The 27,270-nt window shown below is 43.0% G+C and overlaps 1 protein-coding gene across 10 annotated transcripts in view; it reads left to right on the top strand.

Annotated features, from left to right (window-relative positions):
• mast2 (microtubule associated serine/threonine kinase 2) overlaps positions 1 to 27,270 on the top strand; it is a 165,279-nt gene that overhangs the window by 110,469 nt on the left and 27,540 nt on the right. For 5 of the 10 annotated variants that reach the window (XM_084356119.1, XM_084356117.1, XM_084356125.1 and 2 more), the window contains 5 exons: positions 7,202 to 7,293; positions 16,503 to 16,578; positions 18,683 to 18,703; positions 20,302 to 20,380; positions 22,062 to 22,216. In XM_084356119.1, coding sequence (XP_084212245.1) covers positions 7,202 to 7,293; positions 16,503 to 16,578; positions 18,683 to 18,703; positions 20,302 to 20,380; positions 22,062 to 22,216 — 423 coding nt within the window. The remainder of the gene's footprint in view (positions 1 to 7,201; positions 7,294 to 16,502; positions 16,579 to 18,682; positions 18,704 to 20,301; positions 20,381 to 22,061; positions 22,217 to 27,270) is intronic. The other 5 variants (XM_084356121.1, XM_084356118.1, XM_084356126.1 and 2 more) reach the window with 3 other exon arrangements.

Below are 27,270 nucleotides of genomic sequence, written 5' to 3'. Positions count from 1 at the left end.
CTGGCTGCGTCTGTTTCTCCTCTCTGCTTCCTCTTTTAATTTTTTGCGGTTTGATTATTTTTTTCTTCTTTTTCTCTCCTGTTTTTTTTCTTGCCGCTGCTCCATCCTCGGCTTCCTCTCCTCTCTCCTCCTCCTCCTCCTCCTCTCTCCTCCTCCTCCTCCTCCTCCTCCTCCTCCTCCTCTTTGCAGGTCTTAGATGCTCAGCAGGAGTTGCTTCAACATGAAGGTCACTAACTGGATTTGTCTTTTGACGGATAAACAGGACTCTGTCTGACTCAGTATGTGTGTGTGTGTGTGTGTGTGAGTTACAGTCACATGCACTGATGACATGTCATCCTCGAGCTGCAGTGTGTGTGTGTATGTGTGTGTGTGTGTGTGTGTGTGTGTGTGTGTGTGTGTGTGCTCTGTTTTATTGAATTTCCTCTATTTGCGTATGTTTTACGTGTTTGTGATGCAGGTCTAGGCTGTGATTTGACGTATGTTCGAGCGACCACTCGTCATTTCTCCGTTCCCTCAGCTGACCTCACCTCTCGCCGTCCTGTCAGTCAGAGGCAGAAGTGGCTTCTGCAGAGACAGAGCTGTACTTATTGCTTTGAAGCAGCAATTTTCCTCCTCCTCCCTGTAATAACAGGGGTGACTGCCACACTCACATACACTGACACGTTTCTTGTTCTCTGCTCCTTGTCACCGCCTCCTGTTGTGTGTTTGTCTCGGCAGTGTTTTTTTAAAGAGAAAGGGGTCGTGAAGTGAGACAGAGGAGGGACTCCTGCATAGCAACAGGCTCTGGCAGTTTTCGGGTTGGCATGGTGGCGCTGACAGCTCGTGTTGAGCTGTAATAAGGGTGAAATTGATTCATAGCTCGTACAGAAAAGGTCGACCTGAAGGGTCGGAGGAGGAAAGCCTCCTTCTCTTTAAACACCAGTTATCACATTCAGATGAAAAGCACAGTCGGTCTTGATCCTCCCACCGTTTCTCCGGCTATTTTCTGTCCCGAGATCAGTCAAACTAAGTTATTTTTGTCTTGTCCTCTTGTCCCTGCCCACAGCATTTCTAGTTTCTGCATTTGCATTTCTATGTCATCATCAAAGTACAAGTAATGATTATGCAACGTCCACTTTGATTTTTAGATAACACACTGTGAAAAACAAACTCGTCACTGTGTCTGCGCCTCAAACAATGTGTGCTTCTCCAGTTATTTCTGGGTCGTAAGACAACACAGCTTCTCGACGTGACTTATTACCCGACACAGCCGGCTCGTCTCTCTCACATTCGCCGCTGACTGGATGCTTAGTTACTTGTGTCCGTCGGTTGGTTTGTCAACATGATTAATCAAAAACTACTGAACGGATTTCCATGAAACTTGGATGGAGGATGGTTCTCAGCCCAGAATAGAGCCAGTTAACTTTTACACACATAAACACTTCAGTCAGATGGAGTAAACAGGGATTCTGATGTTATTTCATTTTTCAATACTTACAAAACCTTTTTCATTTAACAGAATGAGCCAAAGTCCTTCAGTCAGTGGTGACTGGAGGGTTGTTGGTTCAGCCCCCTGGGCCGGCAGAATAAATCTGGATGTGAAAGTAAAAGCAAAGTCCTCTCAGGCAAATCTCGCCACTTGGCAGCCATCTTGGCAACGCCCCAGTTATTTCGGGCTAACAACACCAGGTGCCTATCTAAATGATTGTTGATGGAGCTAGAATTCCTAAAATTGTATTGATTTAGCCCGAAAAAGAGGTTTAAAACAATCTTTTCCCGCAGCTTAAACTTTTCATACGCATGTGCACATTCTAACACCAACTTCTTTTACTGCTCAATACAGAGCGCTGCCACGTGACATCATCAGCTCACCCACCAGACCTGTGAACAAATGAGAGTTTAATGTCTAATCTCTGAGTAACCTCACCTTTCTTGGTAATCCCGTGTACTTGGGTGAAATCCTCCTCTTCCATGCTTAATAGAAGTCTGCACCAGAAGGAGAGAGCACCGAAACACAATCGGCTGCAAAAGAAATCTGCAAAAATAAAGTGCACTCTTAAAAGGCTGAAATATTTGGATGTCAAATCTGACCAGATGATTGATGACAGATCGGGTTCAGGACATTTGGCAACGGGCACATTTCAGTTTGTACCAAAAGAGTATTACAGTTCTGTGTGTAGGCTGTTATTAGCAACAGGTTTTCATCAACTTATGTAGAGGAAAACGTGTATAGTTAAATCTCCTTAAGGGCGTTAACCCTGTAGCTACTTACTTAACTGACAGCAGAGCAGGAGACAACACACACACAGACACACATGTGTGGCGCCACATTGATTTCCTGTGTCGCCTGTAACCCTCAGACCAACGTTATTGAATGGACTGTGGGAAATGAGTTTAGCTGTAGATCTTATCCACATATACTCACCTGCTGTCTGATGTGTGTGTGTGTCAGCCGTCTGTGTGCACTGTGTGTGTCGGTGGTTTAGTTTGACGCCCACACAGCTGTTTGCTCATCTCTAGTTTCCACTGTCTCACCGTATGTTCACTTCTTACGACTGTGTGTCTTCCGAGTTTTACTGTAGCAGAGTTATTACATTCTCTGGTTATATGCAGCCGCTCATATCGGAGGTAAAACGCGAGCAAACACACGTGTGCAAACACTAAAACATACCTGCTGCTCTTCCTTCTGGCGTTTACTGATGCGATCTCGTCTTGTAAAACTGCAGTCGGTAAATGTTGAAGTGGGAACTAATTCAAATCAGATATCCGAAAAACGGCAAACATAAAAAGACTTCCATGACCGGTTTCTAGAGAGGTTTGGTTATAAATGCAGCAGCAGCCTAAAAAGGTAATGAAACTGAGCCGCAGCGGTTCACCTGCAGCACTCAGTCACTCTGCTGTTACCTGACAGGCTGCTGCTTTGATGGTGACGAGAGGCACGCAAAAGCCCACTTTACACACACAAACACACACACTCACCCAGTCCCTCAGAAACGTTGCTGTCAGTCAGTTCTGCATAATGGAAACATGTTTCCCAGCAGGGATCAGAAAAGCCTGCAGGAGGACAAACCACTCTGCCAGAAGCTGTGCTGCGGTCGGTACATTTATGCATAAAAGTCAGAAACTAGTATATGTGAGTTAATGTTTGTGGCAACCTATAGTCATGAAGGTGTAAAGACATGTGAGTCTTTGTCGCACCATGTTCTGTCCCCTTGTCGACCATCACTTGTCCTTAATATAAACTTTCACCCACTTCAGCTCCGTCTCTTTCTCCGTCCGCCCTGAGTGCATTCGATGCCTCAGACTGGCTCAGATGTAAATCCATATTCATAAGGCAGCGGCTGAGCTTTGTTCACTACTCGGTGAGCAGCAGCGGGAGTTGAGACAGTCTCTGTAAATTAACCTACACCTGCTGAACGGTGCTTTAGTCTCAGTGGGACTCTCGGTGTGCTGCAGGCTCCGAGTGTCATCTACATGTCCTCTTCTGTTAAAGGTTGTTCATTTTCTCTTCCTTCTTCATTCCTTTCTGTCTTCTCTGTTCCTTCTGGTCCTCTGTGTGTGTCCTTTTTTGCTCTGCTTGCAGTGGAGCATAATCAGTCTATGTCTGATATTCACATGTTTTATTAATTTGCACGCTCCCTCCTTAAATAAACGTAACTAAAGATTTTTAGTCCTTGGACAGCAGATAAGCTCCAAAGATGCAACAAATTCCCCCATCAAGAGTTTTTCTTGGGTTTAAATTGAGTTTTTTCAGATCTTATCTGTTCTTTCAAGGCAACTTCTTTGAAAATCGATGCACAAAACCACTTAGTTCAGACAAAGTGCAGTGAGCGATCACACCTCCTGGAAAACTGAGGAAAAGGTTAATAGCACTAGAACCTTCACGTACCTGACAAATAATTACTGCATGTATATGGCATGCTGTGTGCGTGTGTGTGTGCATGTGTGTGCTTGTGTGTGCTTGTGTGTGCATGTGTGTGTGTGTAAGAAATTCCCCAAACACACATCAGTGAATATCCAACATGGCAGCTCATCCTTCATGCAGGTGTGTGTGTTTATGTGTGTAGACCACATGCGGCGCTCAAACTGCTGATGGTGCACATCCCAACATATGGCAGGACACACACACACACACACACACACACACAACACACACACACACACACAAGCACAAGCACACAGCATGCCATATACATGCAGTCATTATTTGTCAGGTATGTGAATTAGACACAAACGTACCATAGATCAAACACCTAATAATTCCCACATGCACACAATTAAAGTTTACTAGTATGCACACACACACACACACACACAATATAATAGATTTTCCCTAGCCCTCACCTTTACCTAAACCTTATTCCAGTGTTGATTAGAAACTTAGAGCCTTAAACAGTCTTTTGAAGAAAGTAGTAAAGCTCCTCACCTCCCAAAAGTATTATTAACCTAAAGCAGCCGGACTGGTCCTCACAAATATGGAGCTACAGGAGCACACAAACAGTAAAGATGAAGAGCTCCAGTGAGACAAACCTGAAACAGAGACGTCACCCTGATCACTTAACTGTAACAAAGATTTCCGCACTAATCGCTTCCTCTGTCTTGTGATCATCCCGGCAGGTTCGGCCTGTCAGGAACAACCACACAGCTACATAATTACAACCAGCAGATGTGACGGGCCAATTAACGCAACACACACATGCTGTTTGTTGTTAACAGGCACTCTATGAGCCTGTCAGAAACATGTGTGTGTCCATTGTTTCATGTGGCCATTTTTTAAAACTGATATACTGCAGAAATTACGACAAAGAGGCGGATGAAGTGAGTGCAGTCCAGAGGGGCAGGAGTCAACGCCGAATGTTGAGATCTGACACCAGATCCACACAAAGGTGTTCAAAACAACATGTGAGCGCTGCCGTGAGCCGGGCTCAAACCACCGCGTACATGTCCACGTCAATCTTGTGTCACTGAAAGAAGATATAGGCAGCCGCACTGATCAGGGCAGAGGGCACACTTTTGAAATTACAGATGACGAGGTATTAGAATGAATTATATTTCTTACATCATTGATTGGTCAATCAGTACAAGCAACATTAAGACTGACAGTTTTGAAATGGTGTTCATGTTCTTGCAACATAAATGGAGTTTGTCTGCATTTGAAACAGATTTGTGCTCTGCAGTTATTAAACTGAGCATTACAATTTGAGAAGATGCTATCATCAGCGTAGAGGTACTTTCTTACAGTGTCAGTATTACATGTGATGAACAGGACAGGACCCAGATTAGATCCCTGAGGAACAACGTTTGGATGCAGTTGTGAGCTCAGTTGTTGGTTGAATAATTCACTGAAGATGAATTGAAGTGGTTTTACAATGAAAATAATAACGGCATCTGTTTGTGTTTTTGGACTTGAAAGGTGGCAGCTGTAGAAATGTGTTACTTTAGAAAGACATCACTTCGGTGTAGCAGGAGGCCTCATCACGGCCTCCACTTCCATCTGTTGTTTCCTCTGAGCGATACGCGCCTCGCCTCGAGTCATTACAGACACTCTGAGCCTCAGAGCAAACAACAAAGAGGGGAAACCTGACCTGTGGGTGTGTTGGAGCTGTTAGGTGTGAAGGCTGCTGCTTAATTTCCGCCTCTTCCCTTCTGTCTGGGGACGGATGTCACAGCTTTAAAGCAGATTGCTCTTTTCTCAACAAGCATCTTTTTTTACCCGCACACACACACACACACACAAACCACACACTCGGCCGTCACAGTAAAGAGAGGGGCTGAAGTCTGACCATTTCACTGCAGGATCAAATTCATAATGACCGTTCAGCCATTAGCGATGGAGTCTGAATTGCCGTTTTCTAATGGATCTCTCCAGTGACAATGAAAAGCTTAAATTACTGTCAGATAGCTGGTTCTGGTCTAAACATAGACTGCATTTTATTGTTTCTGCTGAAATGACATTTGAAAATGACATGAAACGACAAATCACCAAGTGCATCAGGGATATATCAAGAACCTTGATGGAAATAAAAGATCCGAGTTCGCTCAAATATACAAACATAAATACTTGAGCACACATTATCCCAAATATTCAGACCAGAGAAATCCTAATTTTATTCAAGGTATCGGTGCATTGCATTTGTTCCCGTCGGGAGGGACTCGGAGACTGAGGATGGAAGTCGGCAAACGTAAATAAAAGTGACTTTAAAACATGATGTTTCTGTGAGAGTTTTCCTGATTCACATCAATAAAGGCTGTTTAACAATAAAAACAAGTACTCCTGAAGGCAGAACTCTCATACTGGTCTTTAAAAGTCGTATTCTTTAAAGGGAGTTTGGAGTTGCTGCACTTGAAGATCAGTGACAAATTACAGTAATTGTCCAGTCAGGGCTGCCGTACCCGGTGTTCACATCGTTCTATCACAAACTGATGGAGCGCCTCGTGTCCTCCGTGTTACTGTTGTCTCTCTGCAAAGAGCCAATCATATTCAACAATTCCTCAACATCACAGGAAATATACGTCAATGAAGGGAAACGTGGACAAAACACATTTTTCTGTCTTTGGCTGAACTAAAAAAAGGGCACTGACTGTTGGCTGTGTGTTGAATGATTACAGCTGTGGTTCTGCCTGATGTCTTTGTGTCATCTCTGTCCTCTGGTGTGAAGGACAGAGAGTGTGTGTGTGTGTGTGTGTGTGTGTGTGTGTGTGTGTGTGTGTGTGTGTGTGTGTGTGTGTGTGTGTGTGTGTGTGTGTGTGTGTGTGTGTGTGTGTGTGTGTGTGTGTGTGTGTGTGTGTGTGTGTGTGTGTGTGTGTGTGTGTGTGTGTGTGTGTGTGTCTGTAACATCTGTGAGTTCACCAGCACTGCTTGAATAAAAACCACACACACACGTTCGCCTTTCTAATGTGTGATCTGATGTGTGTCTGACGGTTTGAGTGGACACCTGCTGTTAGTGACGCAGGGCTGCAGGGGACGCTCGTCCAATTTTTGGAAACGGTACAAATGACATTCATGGGAGCGTGTGAGGTGAAAGTGTGTTTTCATAATGTGTGACTGACTGTGGCTGTGTGACTTTACAGCTCAGAGGACAAAAGAAGGTTTGGTGACGTTCAGAGAAGTCGGTGGTGGGAAATCTGTGTGTGGTTCACTGCAAAGTCCAGATGTTCTGCAGATGGGATTGTTTTTTAAAACATGTACTTGGATTCACTGAGTTTGAAATTTTGTCCTCAGCTGTCGGACGAGCAACAGGAAGAGCCTGATTGTGACGTCCAGCACCTCCCCCACACTGCCGCGACCACACTCACCTCTGCATGGACACACAGGTAACACACACACACACCAAACACACACACATATACGTGTACTGCCTCTGACACCTGAAACAATACGACTTTCACCTTGTTCCCAGCAGCACCAGAGGAGACACTAGCTGTGGTTATTTATTCAGTCTGGCTGAAATCATTCTGATTGCAGATACTAACCTGACTATTAACATGGACGCTAAATATAGTGATCTGATGAGATGTGTGTTTACATGCACCGAAGCTTTTTATCAGTATATAACTTTTGTTGACATGTGCAAGGTGGTTCTGTGAAGCACCCAAAACTTTACTCAGTTTATTTATTCATTCACTCCGTCTGTCAATGCAAATTTAAAGATGGATCAACATCGTGTCCTGTAAACAATATTTGTGTTTCTCTGGCTTTGTTCATCTTTTCTAACACTGATTGAACATCTCATTGTTTCGAGCCTTTCGACCTTTAATAATTGAGATGTTCAACAATTGTAACATCTTTTAAAGATCTCATCTCGTGTTTTCTGTCCCTCCCAGAAGCAACATCACCTGATGTTACAAGAGGCAAACAGAGACAAACAATCAGATTAAGTGTTTACATGCGTATTGGCACTAATAGTGTCCCACTGACCAGATTATCCAAGTTACACCCGCCCTCCTGATCTCATGGGAATATTAGGATCACACACAGCTATAGTGATTCATCCTTCTGGGACCATGAAGATCCACAGTGGATCCACTCACTCTGGACCATGTTGTTAGACAGACAGGTGAACCGAATGACATCAGCTTAAGACCCAATTGGAAGCGGAGAAAAAAATCAATTGAATATCTGACAACCAAAACAACATCATGATTATTAGTGTTGGTATCGACTGTTTCTGCAGCGATGTTCATTTGTTCCTCGTCTGCTGGTAGGTGTGTGTAGTAACAGCAGGCGAGGTGTGTTACATGGAGTCGTGTTGTCTACTATCACACACCGGCAAATCTCAATTACCAGCTCAGACTGCGTACAGAGCGCAGCACAGCTGGATGTTTGAGTGCGTGGATTAATGCACAAACAGTCCAAATCCAGATTTTTAAAAAGTACCTAAATTGGTTTGATATTCCTGTGCGAGTGTTTTTATCTGATGATGATGAACCTGAGACTGTTGACATGTCACACTGTGTCCCTGTAAATATTGAACATCATAAAAACTGTCAACATCTGCTCTTATTGAAGTGATTGATGGGGAATGTTGCTATAAATAGATCACATCAAGTCAGCTCGGGTCAGATTGATGCTCACATTGCCGTTGAAGACTGATTGATGTATCGGCACAAGCCCAGCTGATTCTGAGCTCACAGATAAGAAATAAGACATCAAAATTCTGATTCAAGCTTCTTAAATGTGAATATTTTTGGTTTTCTGTCCTCCTCTATGATGGTAAACTGAATATCTTTGGGTTGTGGAAGTCATCTTGGGCTTTGGGAAACATTTTCAACATTTTATTGACCAATAGATAATCGACTCATTGAGAAAAGGATCAACAGATTCATTGACGATGACAGAGATCGTTAGTTGCTAATATCAGACCTAAAACAGAAGCATTGTTTGGGCTCTGCTTGCTGTTTCCCAGTCGGCCAAGTGACGTCTGCTTGTTCAACAGAAAATCATGCGACAACAATTTAATAATTTTACGTAATCGATTAAAGCTAAAAAGGGCAAAAATGATCTGATTTCCAGCCTATTGAATGTGACGAATTTCAGCTTTCATTTGTTGGGAACTTAATATCTTCGGTTGTGATTTGAAGACGTCACCTTGAACTCTAGTTATCTTAAAGAGTTTTTACATTTTATAAATTATTCAACAAAATCAACAGATCAGAAAATAGCTCATCTCAGATAACTGAATCTGGAAACCCAGCCACGGTTCCTCTCACAGGCACCACACACACACACACGTATGTATAATGAAATTCATTAATAAGAGTGTCTGCACATGTTTGGTGTGTGTGTGCTACAGCTGTGTGTGTGTGTGTGTGTGTGGTGACAGATGAAGTGTGCGCTGACAGGATTTTTGTCGAACACGCTTGACAGCATGTTAGACAAGCGCACAAAACCCCCGAAAATCCACCCGCAGAAACCCGACCAACCCCACCCGCCTCCCCCCTGTAGATGTAAAGAGTGAGAGATGGAAAAGAGATGAATAATAGTGATATTGATTGATGGTGACTGAAGGGGGAGCGAGCCGCAGAGTCGAAATATAGATTGGAGGGACGGAATAAAAATGGATCGGTGACAGTGACTGAATGGGAGGAGAGAAGGACGGCAGGATGGATGGGAGAGATGGAGACACGGTGAAATATCGACAATTATATCTGACTATCAGAGAGAGAGCTGCTGTGTGTTTGTGCTCAGCTGACAGTCGCACACGTCTCATTTCCTGTTCAGGAAATAATAAAACTGGCAGACCTGTCAGTCACAGTGCACACACACACACTCACACACACACACTCACTTTTAATAAGTGGTTTTGTTAAAAGAGTTTTCATCCAGTAAGCTCTGACCTCTTAAAAATATATCTGAACAAACACAAAATATTAAACTTAAATACAGAAATGTGTATAAATGTCCTAAAAGCTCTGCTGATCCGTCCTCAGATCAGATGACGCCTCCTTTTAAACCGATCGGTGTAACATCAATAGTCGTCTTCCTTAAAGCAAAACACGTCACAGTAGTTTGTTGCAGCTCCTCGTGTGATGGAAGAGGCTGTGAAGAGTTACTGTAAATAGTTTAAATTATGTTTTTCAGGCAAATAATCAATATTCAAGATCAAGATCCTTGAGCCCTATAAAGTCTCAGCAAATGGTTTAAGTATGGCAAACGTTGAGTCAAATGTATGAAGAGTAATGGCTAATTACATTTCACCTGTCGGTGATGTGCCTGTTGTGAGCTCTTACTTAACACCTTCATTCTGTAACTGTATTGTTTTAGGTCAGGTGTGCCTGAACTTTATCCCTCACAGGGACAAAACTGAAACTTAACGGATGGTGACGGGTAAAAAAATAAGCGCATGTGACATTGTATTATATTGTTAAGATGTAAAATGGTGCTGGGGTCAGAGGTTCAGCTCATTGACTGACTTCCTGCACAAAGTGACACTTTGCCCGTCAAGCTTAGATTATGAAAACTAATTAATAAACTAGGATCCTGAGTATTGAAAGGTGCAGTGTGGAAGATTTAGAATGAATATTCTTAATTATGTGTACATTAATGTATAATCACCAGAAACTAATCGTGTTTTTGGCAACTTAGAATGAGCCTTTCATATCTTAAGAGCGAGGATAAGGCAACCTCACAGCTAGATGCTGTTAATCCTACGTACTGCACCTTTAAAGAGCATTTCTACAGAACTAAAACAACTTGCCAAATGTTACCCTGGACCAGGACCTGAATACCTTTACATAATCAATCAAAAATCTAATTACAGGTAATAAATGTTGAATGGCTGCTTCCTGAATGCTGAATGCTTCACTCACACACCTCGTAACCACAACGTCCCTCATTCACTCCCATCCAGACACCGTGTTACAGGTCGCACCGTCTCTCTGCCCTCGTTTCCTGTCTGTGCTCTTTACTCTACGCTGCCCAATAAAGGTGCACATGCCAAAAATAATCAAAGTAAAAGAAACATTAATTGGTTTTCAAACAGACCTGATTATTCTGAAAATGTGCAGTAGATCATTATCTGAAGTTAATAAGAGAAGGAGACATTGGTTGGCCGGATTAAAAAGGTCATTTAAAAACACAAGTCTTGTCTCAGGGAATGTGTGACGTGTCTTTGTCCTTTTTTTTTGTCATTTTACTAGACAAATAATTAAATTAATCAACAATGAAAACAGTCGTTAGAGATGGAAACAGAACCAGGTGTTTCAGAGTCAGGTACGCTCAGGTGGTGTTGTCGGTTGCTGTCGTTGGGTACTCCATCCTCCCCTCGCTCCATCCTTCTTTCTCTTCCTCTTCTTCTCTCCATCCTGCCAGCACACTGCTGTGGCAGCTGTGTTGCCATGGTAACACTAAAACCAGCGTTGCAGTCGACCTCACAGTCCTGTGTTTTTGTGTCCCAGACCCTGTCGAGGAAATAAACACTGCTAATTAAATATCGCTAATTAACGTTGCTGCTCATCATTTTCTCTCCTGTTGCTTCAGAAGCTTTTTTTTTTTTTAAGCTCTTTCTGTTGAGGTATAAATCTTTGGATGATATCCTTCTGCTAATATTAAGATCACCTTCACAGCAATCTTAATCTGGTCTAAGCTGAGGCTGTGGTATCTCACTGCTGCCTGCTACTTAACTGATTAATATTCTCCGCTGGAGGCCATTAAACCTTTCCCTTCATTCCCTGAGACCGTCTTAATACGCACATGATTGCTTTTTTTTCTTCTTTTCCTCTCAATCGCTCGCTCTGGCCCTAATCATGAATTTCATCATGGTTTCAATCATGCAGCCATTTACTGCTAATCAATGTAGATTCCTCAAAGTCTGATATCCTGAGGGGCTGATGAGGACCAGTCCTCTTCAAAAATGACTTTTATTAAATGTCGTAAGTCGGCATAAATCCCTCGTTTCCGCTCTCATCTCCGTTTCTCGCTCGTTCTTGTCATCTCCATAACGCCTTCTTTCATTTTCTCCTTTCTTCCTTTCTGTCCTCTTTTCAGCATCGTCTCTTTTTTCTCTCCCTCCTCCCGCCCTGACCTCCCCTCTCTCCTCCCCTCTCTCCTCCCCTCTCTCCTCCCCTCTCTCCTCCCGGCTGACACTGAGCTGTTATTTGGCAAAGGCCAGCCGATGATTGGCAGCTCTGTGTGCTCTGACTTCTGATGAATGCTGTCAAACAATCCTGCGCCTGTCTTAGTAATCGTAATGAAGGACAAAAAGAAAGACAGCAGGGATCCAAGCTTTTCTCTTATTCAGTTTCTTGTCACACACTCCTGAGGAAACACGCTTTTTTTATTTTTTTCTCTCCGCCCCCTCCCCAATTATAGCTGTGTTTTGTTATCCCGACCACACTCTCCCCGGAGAGGCAGCGAGGCAGCGAGACTGAAGAGGCACAAAGCAGATATTACATTTGCATGTATCTCATACGCCGCTGTGTTTTCTTGGTCTTTGCTAAAGTAGGTCACTGTCACTGCAGCTCGCAGCATGAACCCTTCTGAAATGTGACAGCAAAGCAGCTTCTGTACCTGTTGTGATGAGACCGCCTACCAGGTGCTCTCAGCTGTGATTTACATTTCATTTAACTTCATTGTTCACTTCCAACATCAAATCCACACCGTGATTTTCTTTCCCCTGACATGAGATGTAAAGTATTTTTCACTCTGGACCCCGTTGGACATCACACGGCTGTTGTTTGTGGTAGAAATGAGGCGTTTTGCTTTCTATGAGCTCAGTGCTGGTTTCAGTGACCTCTGTCAGCATATGGCTGCTTGTTCTGTATGATAGCCGTCACCACTGACTGATCACAGGTCAGTGGGGCAGCAAAGTCACCTGGGCATCAAATAAAAAGACAGGTAACAAACAAACAGTCAGCTGAGAACACACAGCTATTTTTAAGCATAAAATGAAGCAACAAAGGCCGATAACGAAACAGGAGAAATCCAAGAAACAAAAGTAAAAAAAAGTATAAATCAAAAGGCAAAGTACGAACCAGAAATGACTCGAGGAATCAGGAACCAACAGCAGGACAACTCTTTTTTTTTCAACTCTTTTTCTCAGTTGGTGGTTTATTATGTCAATCAGTTAATTGATCAATCTTTTGATGGTTTCAGCCTGATCAAGTATCAGTCTGAAACCAGAATGGTTTGGGACACAAAGATCCCAGAAGCCTTGAGCTCACGTCACCCACCTGAGAGCACAGACACATTATTATGCGAATATGTCTGAGAATCCTTGACTGTGATTCGTCTTTACAGAGAGAGATGGATCGGCCCGTCTGTGAACGAGCCTTATATTGACTAATGGTCCACGCACACAGTCGGAGCCGTGAAGTGTGACAGAGCGGCGACTTTAAACTGTAACTGCGGCACCACGCGCCATCTTCATGAGACATTTCACACGAGTGCGATGGACACTAACAAGCTCCTGTTTGACTGATGACACACATGTTCGCTGGAGTGTGTGCGACCATGTTCTGCTCCGCAGCTACAGACAGAGACGGAGATTCCCATCTGACAGAAGGCAAATGCCGGTATTAATATTTGAGTCTCTGCTCCGTCCAGACGAGCCGCTGCCGAGGAAAATGCATAATTGATGTGGAAATGTCCGACTACTTAATCTCTGCTCCTGTTTCTGAGGCCAGCAGCAATCTGTCTCGCATCCATCTGTGAGTGTGTGTGTGTCACCCTCGTTGAATTATTGGTTACACAGCGACACTCGGAGCGTGGTTCCCTGCAGATAGACCGGCCTTGAATCTCGGTATCCGCTCTGCTGTGTGTTTATGTATGGACGTGTCAGTCTGCTCATTAAATGATCTGAGGTTTATTCAGAAGAGGGTCGTCTGTTTTCCGGGTGTCGCCTCCACGGCAGATCCTTCAGTTTGTGCTGCACGTGTTTTATGATGTTTCCTCTCAACAGACTGAGTTACTGTTTCACTTTCACGTTATTATTCAGTGTGACGTTGTGGTTGTGTTATCTTGTTGTTGTTTATGAGTGTTTTGTTGTATCCAGTCAGTAGTAACATACATGTCTCTCCTGCCAGTGTTGTATTTTCAGTCAGAAGTTACAGAAGCGGTCCTGCAGAATAACAACTTGTTAATGTTTTTTAGAAACATTGACCCACAGGTGTGATTAATATCGTTATGATGCCTGTAAATGAAGAGGGACTTTTGTTGGTTACCTGAAACGTAATAAGGCATCGCTCCTCTTTGTCTTCAGCTACTAATCGTTCACTGTATGACAAACAGCTCAGATTGACCTGCAGCATCGTTCACATTTGTCAGAATTTTAATGGCAGTTTCAACCATCGTGACTCGTGAACCGTGATAGTGAATTTTGGCATTGAAAATAAAACGTGTCAGTGAAACTGAAACCTGAACTAACAAAGGAAAAAGCAACAATATTTGGTCCTGGAAAAAGTTATATTGAAAAATAAAACAACATTTTTTGCTTTCAGTGTTTCAGGGTCACAGGTTTTCATTTTCAACTTTCCATCTTTGTTTTGTGTGTGTGTGTGTGTGTGTGTGTGTGTGTGTGTGTGTGTGTGTGTGTGTGTGTGTGTGTGTGTGTGTGTGTGTGTGTGTGTGTGTGTGTGTGTGTGTTGCAGAGTGTCAGTTCATAGCCGTAGCCACAGATAACATTATTGTTCGTCGTCCCTAAATATCTTTTATAAGCGCTGAATGCAGCTCGGTTATCTGCAGGCTCATGAGTCGCGTTGACTGTCACTGAGTAGAAATAAATCTCCTTCATGTACAACTTTCTTTTTCAGCGCTAATCAGGATTGCTAACGCTACCATACACCATTTATATCAATTTGATATGTTTCCTCTGAAGGCTGAAGTTGTTCTCGCTCTCACACTCGTTATCGTCTCTGAATCTCTTCAGTGGTGAAGTCTTGAGTGTAAACACAGTTTCTGCTCTTCTGTCTGTGGATGGAGGAGACGGATTAATCAGCCCTCTTATCTCTCCACCTTCCACCTTCCTCTCAGCTCCTGTTCACGTAATGAGACACTCCGTCTGTGTCCGTCTCCGTCTTGTGTCGCAGCCTCTTTCTCTTATTTTCGTCTCTCGCGGTTTAATTCATCCTCGTCACTCGAGCTTCTTCTCCTGCCTCCGTAAACCTGCCTCCTTTTACATCCTCGTTCACTCATCCTGCTCGTGTCTTGCTGAGGGCCAGAAGAACAATGGAGGGAGGATGAAGGAACAAGTCGAACACTTCAGACCTGCACTGCAGTTTCATTGTTTTAAATGTTTTGTGCTTCAAAATTGGAGAAGTTGATGGTTCTGGAAGTATTATTCCTCCTGAAAACTCATCTTTCAAGGTTTTCTTCCTATTTCTATCCTCAGTTTCCCTCAACATGGAAACACAAGGACAGTTTTAGAGTCAAACTGCTGTTTTATCAGGCTCAGACAAAGTTTGAGCTTCAGGTCGTCACTAGTGGAGCACATAACAGAGATGAAAGCGTCATGATTGGGTGTTTCTTTCTGAAATGAACCATATCATAGTTAAAGTTAGTTAAAGCAGCCTTGTCATCGTTTTAGGTAACTCCCTGGCTGTTTTGCAGTTAGCGGTCCCCTCCCTCTACACCGCATCTTGCACAAGTCCTTTTTTTTCGAGGCGTGTTTTTCTTCACTTGGTTGGTTTGGTAGTGTAAGATGTATAGTACAGCTGTCACCAGGAACGCTGGAACTGTTGGAGTAATGAGCTATTTAACATGTATTTTTAAATCAATCAATCTGTATTTCCTTTATTTTCCTTTCACATTGAGCAGGTCTAAACCATACTCCTTGATTATGCCTTTTAACAGGCAGAAACCTCGGAGCAGAACCAGACTGAATAGTTGGCGGCCATAATAATAATAAAATAACACTTCAGCAGCTTTAATCTGCCGGATATTTTCACAGTTAATCAGTTGGTCTGTAAAAGGCAAAACATTGTGAATGAAGCTCATAATGACGTCTTCAAATTGCTTCTTTTATCCAACAGTCCAAAAACCCAAATACTTTTCACTTACTGTCAGAAAATTACAAAGAAAAACAGCAAATCTTCACATTTCAGAAGCTGGAACCAGAAAATGTTTGACATGTTTGTTTGAAAAATGACTGAAAAGATAAATCAGTTTGAGATTTCCTTTCAGTGGATCTTGTTGGTACCAGATATTGTCTAACACAGTCGTTAAACGTTTGTTCTGATAATTCAGAACAGAACAGTTTCATGTCCATCCAAGACCAGAAGATCACCAGGAAAGACTTGAGCTCCAGACGCCTGGAAGCCAAAAACATCTCCTCTGACTTCACACCATCAGACGTTATCTGTTAAAAAAGTGTTTGAGTTCGGATTTCTCAACATTTTCTTCCCTTTTCACTCAGTTATGTTTGTTTACATTGACTCAAAGCTCGTCACTGGACGAGTGTTGTACAGTATGAGATCATAACTGAATGTATCACCTGATCAGTCGCTGAGCTAAATAAACAGAAACAGAGATGATGTGTGTTCAGCAGGGTTTCTGTTTATTCTGTTTCCCCCTCTGCTCTGTCTGTCAGGTACCAGCCCCCTGGACAGCCCTCGCAACTTCTCCCCCAACACGGCTGCACACTTCTCCTTCGTTCCTGCACGCAGGTGAGTTAGAGCGCCACACCTGGAAAACAAGTCAGTGTATCACGTACAGCAGGCAGGGGAGGGTAGAAACAAAGCAATAATGTTTAAACCTTGTTGAAATCGGGATCTAAAAACAGTTTTACACAAACATTTGGGCTGATCTGGAGCCAAATCAGCAACTTGTTATAATTTTTTCTCTCGTGATGTCAGTATTTCTAAAATCCTGGAGAAAGCCCTGTTTATACGCCTCACATGAGAATATCATAACAGCGTCGGCAGCAAACAGTTTTAAATGATAGACGGCCCTTTTCTTGTAAGCAGCCTCGTCAGTCTGGAGGTAGTTTTTAAATCTCGAGCAGCGGCAGCAGGTCACTGAACAGTTCAACATGTTTGACAGTAAAGTTAAGAGTCATTCATAGTGACAATAAATCACTATAATCAGACAGGAAGGGAAGAAGCTGAAGCCAGAATGGTCGAGCCGCACTTGAGCTTTTAATGTCGATATCTCTTTGAAGCGGTTCAGTGACTTTGGCGCTTTGAGAGCCGAGCTGCTGCTGCTGATGATGATGATGATGGTGTATGAGCTGATGAGGAGGTAGATGATCACTGTGAGGCTGTCACTCAAACCAGGATTAATAAACCTCTTATCTGTCTGGGCTCTCTGCTCAGATAGTAATTACTGAGAGGGAAGACGGGAGTGAGAGTGTGTGCAGCGTGTGTGTGTTTGTAGTGTTTTTGTGTGCGTGTGCATGTCTGCATGTATCTGTGACAGATTCATGCATGTTGAGGCACGTGTGTGATTTATAATCCAAGATAAAAAAAATGTTTAAAAGATGCTATAAAAGTTTGGTAAAATATAACGACAGCCTGTTAAATCTTCATTGAGCTGATGATGTTTCCATGGTAACACACCTTATCTATCGCACTGTGCCCCGGAGCTGTTTCCATGACGACATCATTAAACATTGTATGGAAGCCGCGCAGCAGCCAAAAAACGCATTAATGTCGATTTGAATCTGAAAATCCCTCTCTGCCCGACCGCTGACCTCAGAGCTGCAGCTGCACAGCAGACGCCAGGGCAGCAGCGACACCATGTGGTGAAGGCCGATACGACAGGTCATTCATCTGGTTGCCTCTGAGGAAAGGATGTCTGGCATCGTCTTATATTTAGAAAATTCATGCAAGGCTTAAACAGATATTTAAAATGTTAAGGAAAAAGGTGCGATGGTGACAGAACAGACTGTTTTGTTTCTTTCTTCCATTTCTCCCCATTAGAAGCATTATTGTGCTTCAGTTTGTTTTTTGTTCCTAATGATAGAATAAACATCTCATGTTGGCTTTCTTGGAAAATAACTGTATCTAAAACCTGTTTGAATAGAATAAAATAACCTGCAGGACATTGTTATTCTGCAAAGCAGCAGAAAGACGCAAGATAAAAACATTTAATCGTCTCGACTCTGGAATCTTTGTATCACTCTGAAAAGAAGCAGGATGAATTCATTTTACATTTATAATATATATTTTGTCTGTTTTTATAGTACAGCACTTAATGTGATATTGTATGACTTATATTGATATTTTAACACTCTTTGAGGGATTAATTAATCGATTCATTTCTGACAATAAATGACGAGTCTTTGGGTTTCGGACTGTTGGTTGGACAGAAGAAGCTTCTGAAGGCGTCACTTTTGGCTCTGAAAAATTGCAATGAGCATTTTTACAAACATTTTTTTCACATTTTGTAGACAACATTATTTTCAATCAAACAAGAAAATAATCATCAGATTAATAATTATAGAAAATAATTGTTGGATGCAGCCCTGCTTCAGGTGGGTTGTGTCTGCCTGGCACCAGCAGAGCTGAGCTGAATAAATTAGTTTTTATACCTCGTGACCTATAAATGTTAAAACATCAAAAACCTGAGGTGTGAGGACTGCAACATGCCTGTAGTGTGTGTGTGTGTGTGTGTGTGTGTGTGTGTGTGTGTGTGTGTGTGTGTGTGTGTGTGTGTGTGTGTGTGTGTGTGTGTGTGTGTGTGTGTGTGTGTGTGTGTGTGTGTGTCACTGTCTCACTGACAGCTGCTAACAGCTATAAAAAGAAACCCACTGTCTTGTCTCCCTCACAGTCACGGACACAGGGCTGACAGGTAACCTCCCAGTTTTGACCTTTGACCCTTTTTCCTTCCTCTTCCTGCCGCCACCTTCCTGCCCTCCGTCCTGCATGGCTGAGTCCTCACGCTCTGAATGACTTCAACATGTCCCCTGCAGGTCCCCACTTCTACTGCAGTACACTCTGTACATGAATCAGGTTTAAAAGCAAAAAATATAAGATGTCTGCTTACAGGAGAAACTTTGGGACTCGGGTCTGGGGAAGTTGGGGTTCAGACACACGTGTTATCTGTAAAGAACACGGCTGGTGATATTAAATATTCTCTTATTGTCAACAAATCTTGTGAAAAGACCAAAACCTTAATCGTCGTCTTCCTCTGTGCCATAAAGCTTCATTAATGTGCATAAAACTATTAAAAACACGCCAGTGAGCCACGCTGTCACTTCATTACCACGAACACACACACTGTATTTATTTTGACTCAGTCCAACACACACCACCCCGCTGCCAAAACACCACATGTGGATTAATGAACCATTTCCTCCTGCTCGATTGATACAAACTACAGCGAGCGGCTGTTTGAGGAAACGACTGGAAACTGTATATAAGTGAGGAGTTTTTCAAGGATTCACGTCTTCAGCCATCTCGTGGCTGACAGAAGGGATTCAGAGATGAACTGACACGTTGATGTTTTTGGTCTTTACTCAAAAACACAAACACAGCTGACTTACATTTTAATGAACCAGATCCAAAAGGTGTTTGAAAAGTGTAAGATGCAGCTGTTTGTGAGGTCCGGCCAACTCACCCAGAGTTCAGAACCTTTCCCAGTTCATGCTGTGGATTTTCTTGAAAATAAAAATCATGATAAAAATCCTACAGCTGTGCTCCAGATACTCTTATATTTCTGATTTTTTAAAGCTGAATTTTACAGTTGTTTGTGATTCTGTGTACTTTGTATCATTGTTGCAAAATCTTTACAGTCATCAAAATAATAACAATAAATAATTATTTACCTGAACAAAGAATCTTTCGTTTTCAGAAGTTAATATCTCCGCTCGTTCTCATTTCTGGTCCAACTAATCATTGATCCTGTGTAGTATTAATACTGTTCAATCAGCTGTATTAACACATATAATAAAGTTTTTAGGAAATTAAAATAATCCTACTTATTAAATATTCAGTCTAAATGTGTGTTTTTCAGCTTTGAAGCCATATTAATTAAGATTGGTGGCAATCAGAGGACCAAATACAGAAAGTGATACAAATACTACAAAGAATCACAAAAATGATGAGATGTACTCAAAGTATTTGGAGTATAGCGAGAGGATTTTGCAGAAGGTCCCATGTGATAAAGTATTTTACATGATTTTGTTCAGTAACATGAGCTGTGAGGTTCTCGAGTTGTTCTGATGATCCAATGGCTGTCAGCTGTTGACTCCTCGTGGCTTTGCCTGCTCTTTGACTCCATGTTATCCTCATGTTTGCACTTTCCCTCCTTCAGCTGAATCGCTGTGTTGCTGTATGTGATGGTGCTGCATCTCCCTGATATGGCTGTAATACAAATACCTGTTTAAATATAAAAAGATGGATGTCTTCATGTCTTTCTTCTGTCCTGTGTCTGTGTCTCTCCTGCAGGACTGACGGCAGACGCTGGTCTCTGGCCTCGTTGCCTTCCTCTGGATATGGCACCAACACTCCCAGCTCCACCGTTTCGGTAAATATCTCCTCTCTGTGTCTCTGCATGTGACTGTATGTGCTCTATAGTGATCTGTGGATTCCCCCAAACACACAGAAATAAATGCTTTCTGCTCCCTCGGACTTTACTGCAAAGCAACAACTCCCTCAGCTGTGATGCACTCCCTTGTTCTTCCTCCCCTCTGGTGCCCTCAGGTGTACTTCTACTTCCTGGTCTGTTTCTCCTCAGCTTTCTTCCTTCCTTCCCGGGGACATATCAGCCGTCCCTCTGGTCTAATCCCTCTCCTCCTCCTCCTCCTCCTCCTCCTCTACCTTCTGCTGTTCCTTCATCTCCCTTCTTGATACCCTGGTGTGCAGTTTCTCTGTACCTGCCGCCTGTAGAATGAGTCTCGGCATGCTTCAAAGGCAGCGAGCAGAGTTAACCAGCTGTGTGAGCTCTTAACTCCTACATCCAGACTGCTAGCTCACTGTATTTACACCGGACAGGGGCTTATTTTAGTCTACTTGTTGTGGAAAATAAATGAGTTGTTGGATGAAAAGGACTTCCCTCAGTGTCCAGTAATATTTACAGACATCTAAACATGTACAGTAGGTTAAAAAACAGCTGTTTCCTTTTTAATATTTACAACCACAGCTTTAAAATCATGTATCAATCAGTGCAATGTGTTGAAATAAAGGCTAAATGACTGGAATAAAGTCATTTTAAATATTGTGAGAGCAATGTTACTTCTTCTCATTCAGGAAAATCTGTTTTCAGCCTCTTAAATATGGAGATTTTCGTATTATATCATATTAAACTGAATACGATTGGGTCCGTACTGACAACAAAGACATCATCACGGACCTGAAATACCACGATGCACATTTTTTACAATTTCCTGATGTTTTATAGATCAAATGGCTGATTGATTAATCTGAAAAATAATCAAAAGATTAATTGAAAATAAGAATAATTACTTAAGTCACATCAGGTGACACATCTGGGTGCAGTCTTGTCATATTTTCTCTCTTTCTGACATGATCTAAAAATCAGAGATTAGATCATAAGATCAGTAACAACAGGTGCATTGTTTCTATTTTAAGATCTGTGGACGTATGATCTTAAAAAATATAATGAATTCAGTATCTAGTTGATGAATATCTGACTTTTAACTAACAGAAGAGTCTCCTCTTCATCTCCTCCTCCTTCATCCTGGGGAGGAGGTAGTAGTCTGAGGGTGCCAAATCAGATGAACATGAAAGATGTTGGACGAGTTCAAATCTGCATTCCTGGATGGCAGCCATCACCTCTGTGGACTCGTGGGCTTGCTCGTTTTCTCAGTCGGTGCTGACTTGGCGTTCACTTCAAACATGTTCGATCAAAGGGTTGAAGTGGATCAAGAGCTGTGTAAACTCATCTCCTTTGACCTCAGGCCATGAAGTTATCAATCGCCCCTCGTATGTGTGTGACAAGAATAAGTCATAAGTGACCGGTTGGCCTCGAAATTCTGAAAAAACACTTAAGACTCTCCTAAATCCAGCCTGACCCAGTCGCTCCAGTTCTAAATGTCACCTACCCTCTCCTGTAACTACCTCACCTGGCCTCACCCGGCCCGGACTGGCCCGGACCGGCCCCGGTCTCAGCTCCGCTCCAGCCTCACCCCGCAGTAGCTCCAGTGCTGGTTGTAATCTGTGCTCCCTCTGTGCTCCTCCTCTCACAGTCCTCCTGTTCATCTCAGGAGAAGCTGCACCAGCTGCCCTTCCAGCCCACGCCGGACGAGCTGCACTTCCTCACCAAACACTTCAGCTCCGAGAGCATCACGGACGAGGAGGGACGCCGCTCCCCCGCCATGAGACCGCGCTCCCGCAGCCTCAGGTAGGAGCTCTGTCGGAGGTTACACTTCACAAACACCCACACAGACAAACACAGACAAACACCACAAACCTCCGCCTGTGTGTCTGCAGCAAGCAGGAAGCACCACAGCTCAGTGCTGCTGCCAGAACAACATGAAAACATGAAGTGACTCCAGAGTGACCTTGAAGCACACTTGCAGATGCAGGTCTCCTCTGGTCTGATTGTCAGGACTTCACTCGACTCTTGATTCCCTCAGCAGTTAGCAACGCTGTTATTTCTCGTTACTTAGACTCTTCTTCCTCTGTACGTCAGTGTCAGTCAGTTTCCTTCGTCCATGCAGCTGCCTGACTGTTCACTGGCACTAACACCTTCCACTTCGCTCCTGTTGCTGACTTCTCTTCAGAAGCTTCCACTTCATTACACAATTGATTTTAAAATGTATTGTTTGTTCTGGAGGCAGTCAATAGGTTGGCTCAATGCTGAAGTCAGACCTTTTAAATCCCCCGCAGGTCTCTGAGGTTGTCTGACATGCCGGCTGCTCCTCAGTCGAGGCAAGAGTGCAATCACACCTTTGCTGTCACTGATCGTGGAACAGCTCTTAAATATCAGAAATCCTCTAATCCTACCTCACAGGCAGCTTCTTCTCCTGCTTCTGCTTCTCTTAATTCTTCTTCTGCTCCTTCTTTTTCTTCTTCTCCTTTTCCTTCTCCTTCTCCTCATCTGATTTCTGTCCATCCTTTACCTTGTGTTATTACTAGACGTACCACTTATCATAATGATAGAAAAGATGATGATAAGACATTGAGACATGAACATATCTCGATGCTCTGGTCTTCAGAAAGGTCGAACTCGTCCCTCTGACACGTCTACGGCAGGTGGGAGCGAGTAGAAACCCAGCTGTCGACCTGATTGTCCGTCTGTGTCGTCCATCTTCATCTCAAACTTCTTTTCGTGATCCTCCATCTCTGTTTCTATTCCATGTCGTCCCTCCCTAAAATGTACTTTGTCTGAATCTTTTTTCTCTCCCACACTTGTTATCTCGCCTCCATCTCTCGTCTCAGCAGCGTCCTCCTCATCTTCATCTCTGTTTGGTTACACACAGATATTGAATTCTTTCATCCTCTGAGATGAAAGAAGGCGACACAGACTTGCATGGTGTGGATCTGATTAGAGTCCCACTGTGTTTGTTGATTGATGTCAAGCTCTCGCTCTGTGTGTGTGTGTGTGTGTGTGTGTGTGTGTGTGTGTGTGTGTGTGTGTGTGTGTCTGTGTGTCTGTGTGTCTGTGTGTGTGTGTGTCTGTGTGTGTGTGTGTGGTAATCCACCACTGCCCTGTGTCTTTTTATAACCTCTTCCTTTCGGGAAAGCAGAAATGGAAATCATGACAATGTAAAAGATGAATTTTCGTACAGAGAGTAAAAAACATGAAGAATGACACGTTATAAATTGTTCCTGCTTTTATCGGAAACATCCGGAGAGCACACAGAACCAAAGTGCTGTGATTATGGAGATGACGCGGACTGTGAGCGAGGTAGACGGAGGTGACTTTGAAAAGTGTTTGGGCTGTAGCCACCAGTCGCCCCCCTCTCGTGCAGGGTGTGATGAGCCCCAGTGGAAGGCCCGACATCATATTAGTCCACCAGCAGCGAGTGTCATTAAAAAGCTCTTAGTGAGCAGTCTGCAGACTGTCTGCGAGTCCAGATAAATAACCAGCGGAGAGCTGAGAGGCAGACGGAGGATCAGGGTTCCGGTTCAGTGTGGGATCCACTTCCAAGTTTGATAAAAGACCCTGAAGAAGTTCCCTAATGTGAGGAAAATGTAGTGCGATGTGAAGATGTGGTGAGTGAGACAGACAGTGTGGAGCAGAGGAGAGATGATGATGATGATAGGACCCAGGAGGAGTCGTCTGTGTTTGAGAGAGAGCGAGCAAATGAAAATGAGGCGCAGAGTATAATTATATGCTAATTTTATGACTCCGCTGTGAGTGATGACGGGCAGCCTTTTTATCATTTAACAGCCTCTCTGTTCGTCTCCCATCTTTATTTTTCTCAGCCCTTCTTCTGTCACATTTTTCTAGTTTCTTCAGTGTATCTGTCACTGCTCGTCTGTCTGTCTGCCTGTCTGCCTGTCTGCCTGTCTGCCTGCCTGTCTGTCTGTCTGTCTGCCTGTCTGCCTGTCTGCCTGTCTGCCTGCCTGTCTGTCTGTCTGTCTGTCTGTCTGTCTGTCTGTTGTCTGTCTGTCTGTCTGTCTGTCTGCCTGTCTGTCTGTCTGTCCACTCCTCCATCACACCTGTTACAGGCTTCAGTTGCTGCATGTTGTATTAATACATATCAGTAATCAGGTCATATATACAAAACTGTTTCTACATGTAGTGTTTTCAAACTAGATGTGTCCCGACATACCCCATATTGATAATAATTGTTAATATTCACAAATTAAATATTCATAAAGTGGTAATTATACACAGGAAATAATAATGTGTAATTATCCAGCGCCTCCTTAATCATTTCAGTTTCTCTCCATTCTCGATTTTTTTTCGTAGTAGTTGGTGGTAATGCAGTCTAACGCTGGTCGCCGCCGGCATAAAAATGAAAAATAAAAAAAGAAGAAGACGATATTAAATAGCTCACTAGCTACAAGTGTGTAGCTGTGACTGTCACTATCAGACGATGGACAACAGAAAGACACTTCTGATATCATGGCCACTCTAATTCAAACATACTCTGCTCATACTTTCATTTTTTAACCCCAGAATATCACAGAGTCTGTATCCTGACATTATCTCAGGTGTCATATCATCGTTTACTGCGTGAACCCCAAGAAAATTCAGGACGTGTTTTTTTTTTTTCTTTCTCCAGTCACTCTTTTTGACTCACTGTAGGCTCGTTCTTCACTGATCTATATAAATCCTTCGCCTCTAAGGAAACTTTAACTTCTTTTGTGCAGTCTATCACAGTTATAATGCCATAAATCATAAAAGTAAGAAAGTCACATCATTAAAATAAACTACACAATGGCCCCTGAATAAGTGGATAAAAAGTTACATACAGAACTAGTTTTAATCTGTCAATAAAAAACAAATTTAAAAATGAATTATTACAATTTTGGACCATATTTCAACTTTACAATTTACAATTATAGCGCTGATGATGTCATGTAACAGAAAGATTTGTATCACTTAATTTAAAACTGTTTAGGACTTAAATTAGTGGTTTCTACTCATTAAGCTGCTGTCAGTGAACCTCGACACTTCCTGTAATGATATTTCACAATAAAAGCGTTCCATTGTGTCAAAGGGAATAATCTTCCCATGTCCTGTCCAGGCTTTTAATGTGACGTTGAGTTTCATTGACTGCAGCTTAACACGAAAAAATACATTTCTGTCAATATGAAAAACACAAAAGAGCAGAGAGGTACTGTAACAGGTAGACGTGGAGGGAGTAGTGAGTTCACATTACATATAAGAGGAATATAGGTTTGTCCCTTAAATCAGCTGTTTTCACATGGAGGTCTGGTATTTCTTCCTCCTGCACCAACACTGTGGTTTTTTGGGTGATTTTCACTAAAATGTTTTCAGTCGAATCATGAATCTCATCACAGGATGTTGAGCTTTGTGTGGTGCACACATCCAATCACAACACACACACACACACACCTCATCCCATCCCCGTCCTGCCCGGCTCTCTGTCACGCTCAATTAGGCCTCTCATTTCCCCGAGTCGCCCGCCTCAGTTGTGAAGCATCAATGTTATTTTTTTTCTCCCTCACACTCACCGACTCTCCCCCCTCCTCACCTCCGTCTCCCACCCGCCTCACCGCCACCATCCGATTCGCTGTCTCGTCTGATTTACTTCAATTACCCTCTCTACCAATACGCTCTTTTGCATTTTGAGTGCCTTTTGTCATGTGTGACATCACCACTTAGCCGGAGAAGAAGAACACGCTCTAATGTTTTAATTATCCCACACCCTCGGGCTGAACATTACACATTTTGTCTTATATTTCATAAATGTTTTCTCTCTTTCTCGCAGTTGTAACTTTTGAACTTTCAGCCTCGCATTAAAATAAAAGAAGTCTCCCGCAACTTCCTCCGAAGCCTCGTCTCCAAGGTCGTTTCTCAAAATAATGACAAAGGCGTTTTTTGCAGGGATTGCTGCGAGGCAGTTTTTATTTCCCATTACAGTAGAAATATAGCCATGTTGTAATTAGCCTTTGTCTGGCGTTCCTGTGTTATTCATCCCGGGGATTTCAGTTCGACCTCCACCGCAGCTCGCTCTGAAGGAAAGCTTTATTTTAATAAAGGCTGCTCAGAGCCACGAGCACACAGGAGGAATAACACAGAGAGGAGAAGAAGAAGATATTCTGTGAAAATTAAAGAATGTACATAACCGCCTCCGGCACTGAATCCGTCTCTGTCAAGGCTAACCTTTAATTACTGAGCCTGCTGGCAGAGCCGACCGGGTTCTGATTGATTTTTCTTTTTCAAGAAACACGAACATGAAAGGAGAGTTTTAGAGTTGAAGGTGGTGGAGCTGAGTGACTGACGCACATCAGTCACGCTTCAGTGTGTGTGTGTGTGTGTGTGTGTGTGTGTGTGTGTGTGTGTGTGTGTGTGTGTGTGTGTGGGTGGGTGCACAGCTGAGGCTTGTTTTTGTTTAAAGGGTCAGTTCACCCAATTTACAAATAACTTTCTTTACTCTAAATCCTGGCTCTGACTTTCTCTATTAAAGCTATTTTTTTATTATTCACACATTTTCTTGGTGCTTCTGCTGCTGTTCTGTAGATCAGTGTTGAGTCAGAGACCGTAAGTGAAAACTCAACACTTCCTGCATTTCTTCCACATTAAAAGCATATCAGAGATGCAGATAATATCACAACAAAGAGGCTTAAAACAAAAGAAAAGTGGAAGCGCAGCACTGTATTTCGTGTGTGTGTGTGTGTGTGTGTGTGTGTGTGTGTGTGTGTGTGTGTGTGTGTGTGTGTGTGTGTGTGTGTGTGTGTGTGTGTGTGTGTGTGTGTGTGTGTTACCTGTCACCGTGTGTGTGGCCTGATGATAAACAGCCTCCATGACGTTGA

The sequence above is a fragment of the Pagrus pagrus genome (assembly GCF_965226575.1).
Source record: "Pagrus pagrus genome assembly, chromosome: 6".
NCBI lineage: Eukaryota > Metazoa > Chordata > Actinopteri > Spariformes > Sparidae > Pagrus > Pagrus pagrus.
Note: the sequence above shows the minus strand (reverse complement) of the source record. Positions and strands in the feature narration are given on the sequence as shown.